Source organism: Toxotes jaculatrix, chromosome 3 (assembly GCF_017976425.1).
Source record: "Toxotes jaculatrix isolate fToxJac2 chromosome 3, fToxJac2.pri, whole genome shotgun sequence".
Classification (NCBI taxonomy): domain Eukaryota; kingdom Metazoa; phylum Chordata; class Actinopteri; family Toxotidae; genus Toxotes; species Toxotes jaculatrix.
This window is the reverse complement of record NC_054396.1, coordinates 27690011-27700223: the sequence shown is the minus strand read 5'-3', so window position 1 is coordinate 27700223 and position 10213 is coordinate 27690011. Positions and strand designations below refer to the sequence as shown.

The window sequence follows — 10213 nt, the reverse complement described above, 5'->3', positions numbered from 1 at the left end:
GGTTGCAATTAACTGAGTGCATGGACTTTCTCTTTTCTTTTTTTTTTTTTTGTAAAGGTTTGGGGTTTTCCCCTGGTGCGACTGAGCTGTGACATTTGGGACAAAAATGCAAATATCCAGTGGGATAACAGAAGGCTGTAGGACCTGGTTTCCAGACTGTTGTATGCAAATTCAGCAGGATGCAAATTTTTATTCTCATTTGGTTTTTACAGAGGATAAAACAACAGGGTGCAAAGGTCCAGCTGCGCATGGACGGACCCCAAAACGCCACTTAGACCAACACGGTGGCACCTTGGTGGTCGACCTGAAACAGGTGAACTCCCATCAGTCGATCATGCTTCTTGACCAGGGTTAGACTTCGGTCTGATGCAGTGAACTGGTGTTTTTCAGAGATACTATTAATACAAGTACTGAAACGTCATTTAACCTACTCCTCAAATGACAAATCCCAGGCAAGTGTGTATTCAGTGACGGAAGGAGAGAGGTGAAAGATTCAGTTTAACTAAAACTATGGTTTGCTTAGTGTCATGTCTTTGCCTTTGTCCTCTTCGCTCATATTCTTATTCTAAGTTTTGTTCGTCGTCACTTCAGTTGATGGATTTAATGTCTTTGTCTTTGTTTTTATTCTTGACAGTAATTTGATCATTACTTTGTTTTTGTTGTTGTTGTTGGCTAACTGCTTGGTAAGAGCTACATTACCTTTGTATATGTTGTTATTTGGACTCTGACCAGTCCATCCTGTGTTTGTGTGTCTGTCTGTGTGCAGTGTGCCCGAGGCAGGATGAGTGTTGAAACATTCTCTCTGGCCTCAGCGCTGAATTAATCAGTTGGATTTTGGTTGAAGTTTTGTGCATGTGCAGGACTCAGAGTTGTACTTTGAACTGATCGGCAAATGATGTGGTTAACAGAGTATTTTTTTTCTTTAATCTAGAAGAACATAACATAGCTATTTTAGAGACCACACAGTAGCTAAACAATCTTTTGTGGGAAAAACGGTTTCTGTGTTTAACCAACAAAACATCTAGCTGGTTTTCTTGTGTTTGTACAGTGTTCATATACTGTACTAAATGAACTAGATTTTTAGCATAAAGGCACAAACATAGCTCTGACTAAAGACAAACTGTTGTAATTGTGCCCTGAATGTGTCCTTTGTAAGTGCTTTCTCCTTAAAAATGAATTGTTTGGCTTCTGCCCTCCGCTGTAATTGGACCGGATCTGGGAAAAGAGTCACGTCTGAGTGCGCTGCCAACCCAAACATCATTTATCTCAGTTTCTTAGTTGCACTTTTGAGTTGAGGCCGTCTGAATGTGCAGCTGAGAAGCAGTGAAAGTTTTTTTTTCCTTCAAAACATGTCAACACTTCCGAAGGAAAAAAAAAACTACTGTCCTACAAACAGTAGGAGGGTTCAGGCATCCGTACAAGACTCTAAGACTCTACTGTGCCACTTTTATACCTGAAAAGCTTCTTTTCTTTTTCAGGTATAAAAGTTACTACAAACTTTTCCCTGTCACAATTGCAAAATGTGCTTATTGCAGATTTTTTTTCTTTTTACATCTTATAGAAAATGTATATGTCTTCTTCATTTGGTTCATACGAGAGAGAGTCAACACAAGTCACTGCTTGATGAGGGATATTTAGAGGTGCTGGATATAGTTACATTCAGACAGAGCTGAGCTGGCTGTTTCCAGTCTTTATGCTAAGCTAAGCTAAGCAGCTGCTGACTGTAGATTCATATTAAACTGTGCAGCTCTAACACTGATAGTGATTTTCTCCACCAGAAAGTGAGTACATGTATTTCCTTTTATTCGCAGTTAAAACAGAAGCAGGTTGACAAAAAAAAAAAAACAATATTAAAGTTCGAGAACAGCAGAAATGTGATAAAAGGGAGATAAAACGTGGAGCCTGTGCAAACATGAATAAACGTAGGTGTGTTTCACAAACATTCCCTGCATGACACACTGGATATCAGGAGGTCTGATATATCGTTTGTTTGTTTGTAACACAGAAACTGACGTTTTTCCATTTCAGCTGTTTTGCAGAAACTAACCCAGAGCAGCAGATGAAAGGTGTTGACAGGCACTTTGGGCAGGATGGAGACTGCCAAGCCACAGCTGGATCAATCAGGTTTCACAATAATACCATGAAATGACAGGAAAAATAAAATGAGCTCACAGACAGTACATAGCATACGAAGACCCGTTTGAAGATCGTGTTACTTGGTTCACATGTTTGTCTTTCAGACAGAAAGGGAGCAAACTGATGCTTTGATCCTAATGGTAGTAAACACAAGTCTCAGTGAAGTGAGGCAGGAAAGAAGGTAAGAACACTTCCTGTTGTATCCAACAGGCTCTGGGTTTGAGGACGGCGCCGCGGTGACCGAAGCCTCACTAATGTTTGTGTTCGGTGGGAAACGATTCAAAACTCAAACTATGCAAATGAATCAAGACTGATGCTGCATTCATGTCACATCGGATTTATCATAATTACCAGTTTTTGACTTGTAAGATTCAGAAGTGGATGAAAAGGCAATTAAGCCCCAGATTTAATGTACACAGTTTTATATTCATATTGCCAAAGAAGAGTTTTTTAAAATTACATCAAGTCGAAAACACGGCGGTCTGTCCCATCTCTACCCTCCAGCCCATATGACACGAACGCAGCGTGAACAGAAATATCAAGCCACGGAGAAAAACAAACATTCACATGAAAACCAAATTTAGAAGAAAATAGGTTAACTACCTGAGTGCAGAACATGATGTGGAGGAAAAAAAAATGGTTGTTTACATGTAAAACAAATACTGAGTAAACATTTACCATCGTGGATATGCACGCCGCTTTATTCTGTCGTGTACGATTAACACCTTTAGCTTTTGGACTGACCGTCGCACAAAATCTGAAGATATTGCTTTGAGTATCCAGGACATTTTTTTTTTATATAGGATTGTGATATAAAATTTATATATGCCAGGACAGATCGTTTCACCCATACTGACCACTCCAGGAGTTGCTCTGTCCCAAATCCAAACAACACACTGCTCCTAAGCAGGTTTACACAAAAAGTCGGCGGTGACACTGCTGTACTGCATCACCTCCTATTGTTATAAAACTGTAAAGTTTTTGTATGTTATCTGCTTAAAGCGTATACAATGACAATTAGTATGTAGGATATATGCTATAGAATTAGTATGTGGTATGGATGGTGGTAGACAGTATGACAGCAGAGGCTCCATAATTAAATGATGTTAAATGATGATGGTAAAGGTTTATTGTCAGGTAGAATTGTGATGTGTGTCAATAGTTTTCAAACTTACAAACTAAAACTGATAAAATACAAACATTCCCAAAGCTGAAAGTGGCAGCGTCTCTTCTTCCTGATACACCCTCAGCTCCAAACACCAACCAGAGCCGCGTTTTCCAGAAGCGTCTCAGCACCAAGCTCGTGTTTGTTCCAGTGACCAAACACGTGCTCGGGGTGAAGGAGCTTTTGGGAAACACGTACTCTGCGTTTGACTTAAAGCTGAATCACGTCACTGCTTGGCTGCTTTCCATCGCATTGGTTCTGATAGAAACATCAATGATTTGTCCTCCTCTCTCTCTTCTGTCTTCCGTGCAGTGACAGATGATCCTTACCGCCGTCTCCGGAGTCCCTGATGTGTCCTCACTTCTTCTTCTGCACCTCCTGCAGCAGCTTCAGGGCGGCCGTGTTTTTTGGTTCCACTTTGAGCAGACTGTTCAGGTCGTCCACACAGGCTTTAACGTCCTGCAGGAAAGACAACCAGAGTGTAAAAGTTAAAAACCAAACAAGGTTGATGAGGGTTTGGTCTAATTTAGGAGCTGAAGGTGTTTCCACAGGCTTGCACCATGTGTACGTTCTTAAATTTAAATTTATTCATCCCCGAAGATTTTTTTTCTAAAATCATTAGTGTTAAAAAAAAAAAAAATCCTAACCATATTGCGATGTTTTGTTTGTTACTACACAAACGGGGGATCAGGGTCGCGTTTTACCATTTATTCTTAGAGAAAATGACTAACAGAGGTTTGAATGTATAAATAAAGCCGCGAAATCCACTCCTCAGTGAACAGATGGCTCTTTGAAAAGATAGTAGCACTTGTCTAATTAACTGCTCAGTTTTCACTGGACACGTCCACCAAACTCGTCCTCGTCCAGACAAATGCTGCAAACTGGTCCACAGCATATTCACATTAACACAAAGGACAGGTGAAATAAATGATCTCGTTCACACCTGTTTTGTGAGCTATACCTTGAGGTTATCTGAAGAAATGCTCCAGAATTGAAAACAAGTTTTAGGGGCTTTAAAACCAGCTGGAAATGGGCTAAAGAAAAAAACACACAGCAGTGATAAACAATCTGTCTCTAATGTCTGTACGAAGACTACAGGATTGTCAGGGCTTTTTTCACACAACTGAAACCTCCAAACACAGAGCTGCGAGCTGCACTGTACAGAGCGAACCGTGTCCTCTCTCTCTGCGTGGAATACTGATGAGCACAGGCTGCCGGGGGAAACATCAGCAATTATCAAGGCAGGAAATGCTTTTATTTTGTCATCCGCCCTCAGAACCTCCAGACAGACACTCCTGAAGCTAACGTCTAATTGCTCTGTGTGGGAATCAGAAACTGAAGCGCGGCGACGAAGATTCACGCTCTCACCTTGAGTTCCTTGTAAGCCTGAGCCCTCCTGTAGAGAGCCTTGATGTTGCTGCTGTCAATCATCAGAGCCTCGTCACAGTCTCTGACAGCGTCTCTGTACTGCTTCACCGACAGGTAACACAGCGCCCTGCGCACACACACACACACACGTTACTCTCACTATAGTTGTGAGGACATGATGCATTCCCTGGCTCCTTACTATAACCTAAACCTGAATCTAACCTGAGTCCTAAAGCCAAGTCTTAACCCTCAAACAGCCCTTTGGAGTAAGGCCCGACCAAATTGTCCTCACAACGATGGTTTAAAACCAAGATCTGTCCACACAACCATAGAAAGACATACATTTAAAATTAAATAAATTCACGGTCATGTCCACAGAATACTCTGGCTGGCAGATGTCTGTGAAAATATCAAAAAAGGACACCTCAAGCATAGCTCCAGTCAACAGTTTAGCCGTCTTCCTAAAGGGAAAAATATAGATGTAAGAGTGAAGAGTCCACCCACCGGTTGGTGTAAGTCGTGACCTCAGTGGGGTTGTGTTTCAGGCTCTGGCTGTACTTCTCTATGGCCTTCTTATGCTCTCCTTTCTTCACCAGAGCGTTGCCTTCTTCTTTCAGGGTCTGGGCTTTCTTTATGTCCTTATCGCTGGGAGCTGGCGAGAGGAGGGGAGGATGTGATGGGCAAAACAGAAGAGAAAGAAAAAAGATGCAGAGGCGAAAAAGTACAGACTTCCTGCACAGAAGAAACTGCGATTAATGCAGAAGCAGGAAATGTTTTCACATGATGCCAGTTCACCACAAACAGGGCTGCAGACAAAATGTATTAATACCTAAAGAGATGTGAATACATTTGCTAAAACAAAGTAGGTCTTTGTGGCTAAATAAAAATTACAAATCCAGTTCTCTTAGCACTAGTCTGAGCAGAAAACCTTAATCTCCTTACCCTTTTTTTTTGTTTCCACGGTGCCGTTCTGTTGCGGTGCAGGGTTTTGTTTAGCAGGGTTGGCTGCAGTTTGCTGGGTCAGTTTCTCTCGGACAGACAGAGGAACAGTGGGGATGGGAGGCAGCTTTTCTCTCCATGAGGGACCGTCTGCCTCTGTGAGCGCCTTCGTCATCCTGAGAATCAGTAAAAAAAGCAAATAATGAAATTACTATTAAAAAGGTTAAATTGAAACACCTTGTTGAATACAAAAGAGAATCTGTTGCTGGAGTCATTTTTAAACTGTTTGCAAGTTTAACCCAGCTGCAGAATATCTAGATGACAAATTAACTAACTTAACAATTGTCTGACTGAACAGGAAGTCCAGGTTACAGGTACTGTTAGCCTAAACTGAGGATTCTAGTTTTGGTTTCATGGTTCAGGGTTGTGTTGCTTCTTTGACCCTTCTCTGGTATCTGACACGAACATGGCATCACCACTCAGTCGGCCTATGGACCAGGTACCTGTTGGTGCCGTCGTGAGCAGCTGCTATGTTGCAGTCGATCTGCAGAGCGGTCTTGTAGTCTACGTACGCCTGCCTGTATCGCTCCAGAGCCTCATAGGCAGCAGCACGACGAAGCAGAGACTTCACATTGAACGGATATAACTCCAGAGACCTGACACAAAACAACATGTACACAATACAAGTTAGACATCTTTTCAACAACCCACATCAGAATGATTTTTTTTGTTACTATAATTGAGACTATTACTTTACTGTTTGGATTGCAGGCTAAAGCTGCAGACCTGATATGCCTTTTTAAAAAAGGTCTTTTATATCATGGCTGGTGTTTTTGTTTGTTTTTTGTTTTTGTTTTTTAGAAATCTGACCTACATTAGAGCATCAAAGCCAAACTTCAAAAACTAAGAAATTAATAAAAAAAAAAACACAGACTCAACAAAACAAAAACATGCTGTAAATATTTTTTAAGTAAGATGGACACAATATAAATTACAAATAAAAACACTCACATGTTGCAGTCTTTCACACATTCCCCACAGTTTCCATCCTTCAGGTAGCTGGCTGCACGATTTGAGTACAAAATGCCCAAATCCTCTGGATTCTTTTTACCTTAACAGAAAATGAGACTGTTTAAGAGAAGCACCTGGTAATGCAGTCAAAAATCATTCAGCTCTGTACATTTACAAGACACATAAAGAGAGAAATAGAGAGAGGGCCAACTCACAAAATACACAGTCTAAAAAAGGAAGAGAGAGAGTTAATGAAGCAGACAAAATACTGAATGATGGTCAGATAGTTCTGCACTTGGAAACCTGTAGAAAACTGTGAGATCTGTGGATCATTGTTTCTGGAAAGATATGTTGATGTTGATTGATCATGTTGTTAGAAAATGTGTTTTGTGGTTAAAAGAATCAAAAAAACAATTTGTTGTTTTTCTTTTTTTCTTTTGTACAGGAAGTTTCTTTACATTATCAAAACCACATGCTGTATTTTCAGAAAAAACAATACCAAAGAGTTTTAAAGCGGCAAGCCGCTAAAGAGATGCTGGCCTCAAAAAATACTCATAAATCAATACTCAAAAGAAAACGGTATGCAAGGTAGAAATGTTTTAACACACAATGTGATGGGATATGTGTAGGATTTTTGTGTTTTAGTCTGTAATAATCTTTCCATGACTCCTCTCACATAGAGATTTCTGTGCTGCTTTCTTTGCAAACAAACAAAATAGTTGTGTTTATTGAAGGAATACTTACTGGACTTCTCCAGCTCTTTGATGGCCTGGCTGTAAAGACTGGTGGCCTCTCCATACTGGCCCGTTTTAAAACATTCATTTCCAGCCTGTTTCAGTTCTGTCCAGGACTTGGATTTCTGTTTTGGAGGCATCTCTTCTTTTTAGCTGTTATCTGAAAAGATGAAACACCATCTGTGCATAAAAATAACTTGTCAGCTAATCACAGTGTCACATGGATCCAGACACGTACCACAGGAAACTTCATATACCTCCTCTACTCTGAGGACCATATTAGCTTTGCAGCCTCCATATACAGTGACTGGATGTGGTATATACTTTAATATGTGAGGTGTTGTGTGTAATCTATTATGTGATAATATATGTGAACTGTTCTCTGCACAGCATGGATCATTGTTTACTGTGGTGCTGTTTGAGTACTCAGTGTCCCTACAGCAATTATCTCCTGAAAGAAATGAACAGATTTGCTATCAACAAAGAGGATCTTAATTTTTTTTTTGTTTTAGTGAAAATCCAGCTTCATCTGATGCCAGATTCTGAATATGAGTTACAAATTTGAAATCCTCCCATGGTTTTCATACATTTTTGCATTCACAGGCCAAAGCTGTGTTTCTCAGGCTTGTCAGTGACGCCCAAAGAGCTGAGAAAATGTTAGGAATACACCAGTTTGACTTTGAGTTTCATTTTCCCAGATTTAAAATCTGAATAGTTACGTCACTGGAACTAACTGGGATCATTCTTGTAAGGCAATACATTCTTGTAGAGCAAATACAGTGTGTGGGCTTGAGCTACTATACACTGACCCCATACCTCCTCTGGATCACAACCACACCTCAACATAAACTGTAAACCTGCGCTTTAATCAGCAGAAGGCAACTAACGGTGGCGGAGGATAACATGGATGCTTTATAAAATACGTAGTTATCACACGTTTTGGATCCACTCATGGGTCGGCTTATTGCCCTCGTGGTATTTTTGGAGCCTGCAGTTTGTGCTGCCCTTGCATTGTACAGCGTTATAATATTTATAATATATAGTATGCCCTCCACAATATAAAAACTGATTCAAAACCCATCTAGCAGTTAATGACCCTCTTATTCTTAATGAAAGTATAATTTATTGCAAGGCTGCTCTATTTTCCTGCATTAATTTAGCTACATAAAGTCTAATTACTTTCGATATGTAATGTTAGCTAATGATGTCCATCGACATCATTTATCAACAACTGTCTTGAATCGGTTTAAGTCCTGTTTTTCTTATCCACACACCAGCTTATTCAATTTATATGTTAGCTTAACTAGTTGTGTAGCAGCCCGGTGACCTAGATGCTAATCATTACTCATGCCGGTTATCTTTTTGACAGTTTCTCAAAACTAACCCTACAAGTTTACTTTTTTAAAAAAAAAGGCACACCTGGACTACGTTCCTGACTTGACTCTTGTTTTAAGAAGTGTCACCTCCACTCCTCTGCCGGTTGCTGGCCGACTTAGCTCGCTACCTAAGTTGTGCTAATTCAAGCGGCATGCGTATGGTGTTTTTAAGCTAAGCTAACTTAGCAGCGGGCTAACCGCACCACCACTGCTAACAGCGCTAAAGTTATGAAGCTACGCTTCTTACCGGCTGCTCGGTCTGAGGGATAACAACACAGGAAACGAAGTCCTCCTCTTAGAAACACAGACGATCGAAACGTCTGAACGACTACCGGCTCCTGAAGCTATCTGCTATCTGTCTGTGTGCGCTGTTAATACTGACATTACTCTGTGGACTGATTTTCTCCTGCTCGTTCAGACCCACGCCGCTGTCCTCTGCCTGTGTTAGGGGGGTTCGGTAGAGAGGGGGGGCATAAGGAACTTGCCGGCTGGCTCTTATAACTCCTCAGTTTCCTTCTTGATGGGGAGGGGAGGGGGTCTAACGCCACTGTATCGCTTTCGCTTCGTTTTTACGCTGCGTTCAAGAACGTAGGAAAGTGTAGGTCTCGTGAAGTTTGAAGTGAAGTGAAGGCAAATTGTAAGACCTTTCTTTCGTGAGACCGTGGTGAGTGGTGGAATAATTTATTTATAATCCTTTATTTGAGTAAAAGCGGCCATATTACAATGCAAATATGCTTCATTACATGTAGAAGATGTGCATTCAAAACGTTATTTAAGTAAAACAAAATATATATATGCAAATGTTATGGGTAATGATTTATTTTACAGGTCCGTAAATCCAAGTTAATTTCCAAAGAAGCTTCCAGAAATATAAAATACGGTGGAGCAGAGGTATACAGTATCATAAGACAGAGAAACTGTCTTATGTCAGTGTGGAGAAGTTGTTGTTAACCAATCACTGCATTAGGAAGAATGTTTTCTTATAATTAACACCTGAAATGAAAATAACAGTTGTTGTTGACATCGTAGTAATAGCCGAGTGCAAAATAGCAAAAATACTCTTTTAGGCCTACTTTAAATAATTTCACCATTAACTATGTGTTTTCTGTGTTATTTAAAGTCACTGGAATAAATAACAATCAATTAATTAAAAAAGAAGTAAATCTTCAGATTTTACCACCTCAAAGCTGGGATAAAGGGAAACCAGCTGCACTTTTGAGGTGAAACCTTATTTCTACCAATTTTTTTCTACAGCCGTGAAGGCATCATTAGACATAGAGCAGCAGTTGTTTGGTTTCTATTTTGGAGAACAGATAGCAAATGGTGTTTGAAAGCAAGTCTCGCGTTGTTACAGGCTGTTGTAGGTTTCAGCAGTGAGGATCACTTCCGCGTTCAAAAAGCTGCAGTTCTTCGGCTACCGCTGGGGTCTGACTCCAGAAGTGGAGCCTAAACAAAAACAATGGTACATTTTTTGCTTTTGGTCT

The 10213-nt window shown here is 40.4% G+C and overlaps 1 protein-coding gene across 4 annotated transcripts; it reads right to left on the bottom strand.

Moving 5' to 3' along the window:
• Window positions 1–1786: 1786 nt before the first annotated feature.
• On the bottom strand, window positions 1787–9244 carry tomm34 (translocase of outer mitochondrial membrane 34). Of its 4 annotated transcripts, none has more exons than XM_041034159.1 (8): window positions 8977–9244; window positions 7364–7533; window positions 6620–6719; window positions 6112–6264; window positions 5612–5784; window positions 5174–5321; window positions 4670–4796; window positions 1787–3760 (listed from the first exon to the last, which is right to left on the bottom strand). In XM_041034159.1, exons 2-8 carry the CDS (start codon window positions 7491–7493, stop codon window positions 3659–3661), a joined length of 933 nt encoding a protein of 310 aa, XP_040890093.1. In that variant the 5' UTR covers window positions 7494–7533; window positions 8977–9244; the 3' UTR covers window positions 1787–3658. The 4 variants fall into 4 exon arrangements, with proteins under 4 accessions (XP_040890093.1, XP_040890092.1, XP_040890094.1 ...); XM_041034158.1 differs by having other exon boundaries at window positions 7364–7513; XM_041034160.1 differs by having other exon boundaries at window positions 7364–7513; window positions 9112–9237.
• Between the last annotated feature and the right edge of the window lie 969 nt (window positions 9245–10213).

Bases quoted from the DNA above. Each gene is read 5' to 3' on its own strand.
- tomm34 (XM_041034159.1), bottom strand. From the start codon at position 7,493: ATGCCTCCAAAACAGAAATCCAAGTCCTGGACAGAACTGAAACAGGCT. The intron at 6,720-7,363 runs GTAAGTATTCCT...TTTTCTGTTAAG, and splicing joins CAAAGAGCTGGAGAAGTCCA to GTAAAAAGAATCCAGAGGAT. The intron at 5,322-5,611 runs GTAAGGAGATTA...TCCTCTCGCCAG, and splicing joins CGTGGAAACAAAAAAAAAGG to CTCCCAGCGATAAGGACATA.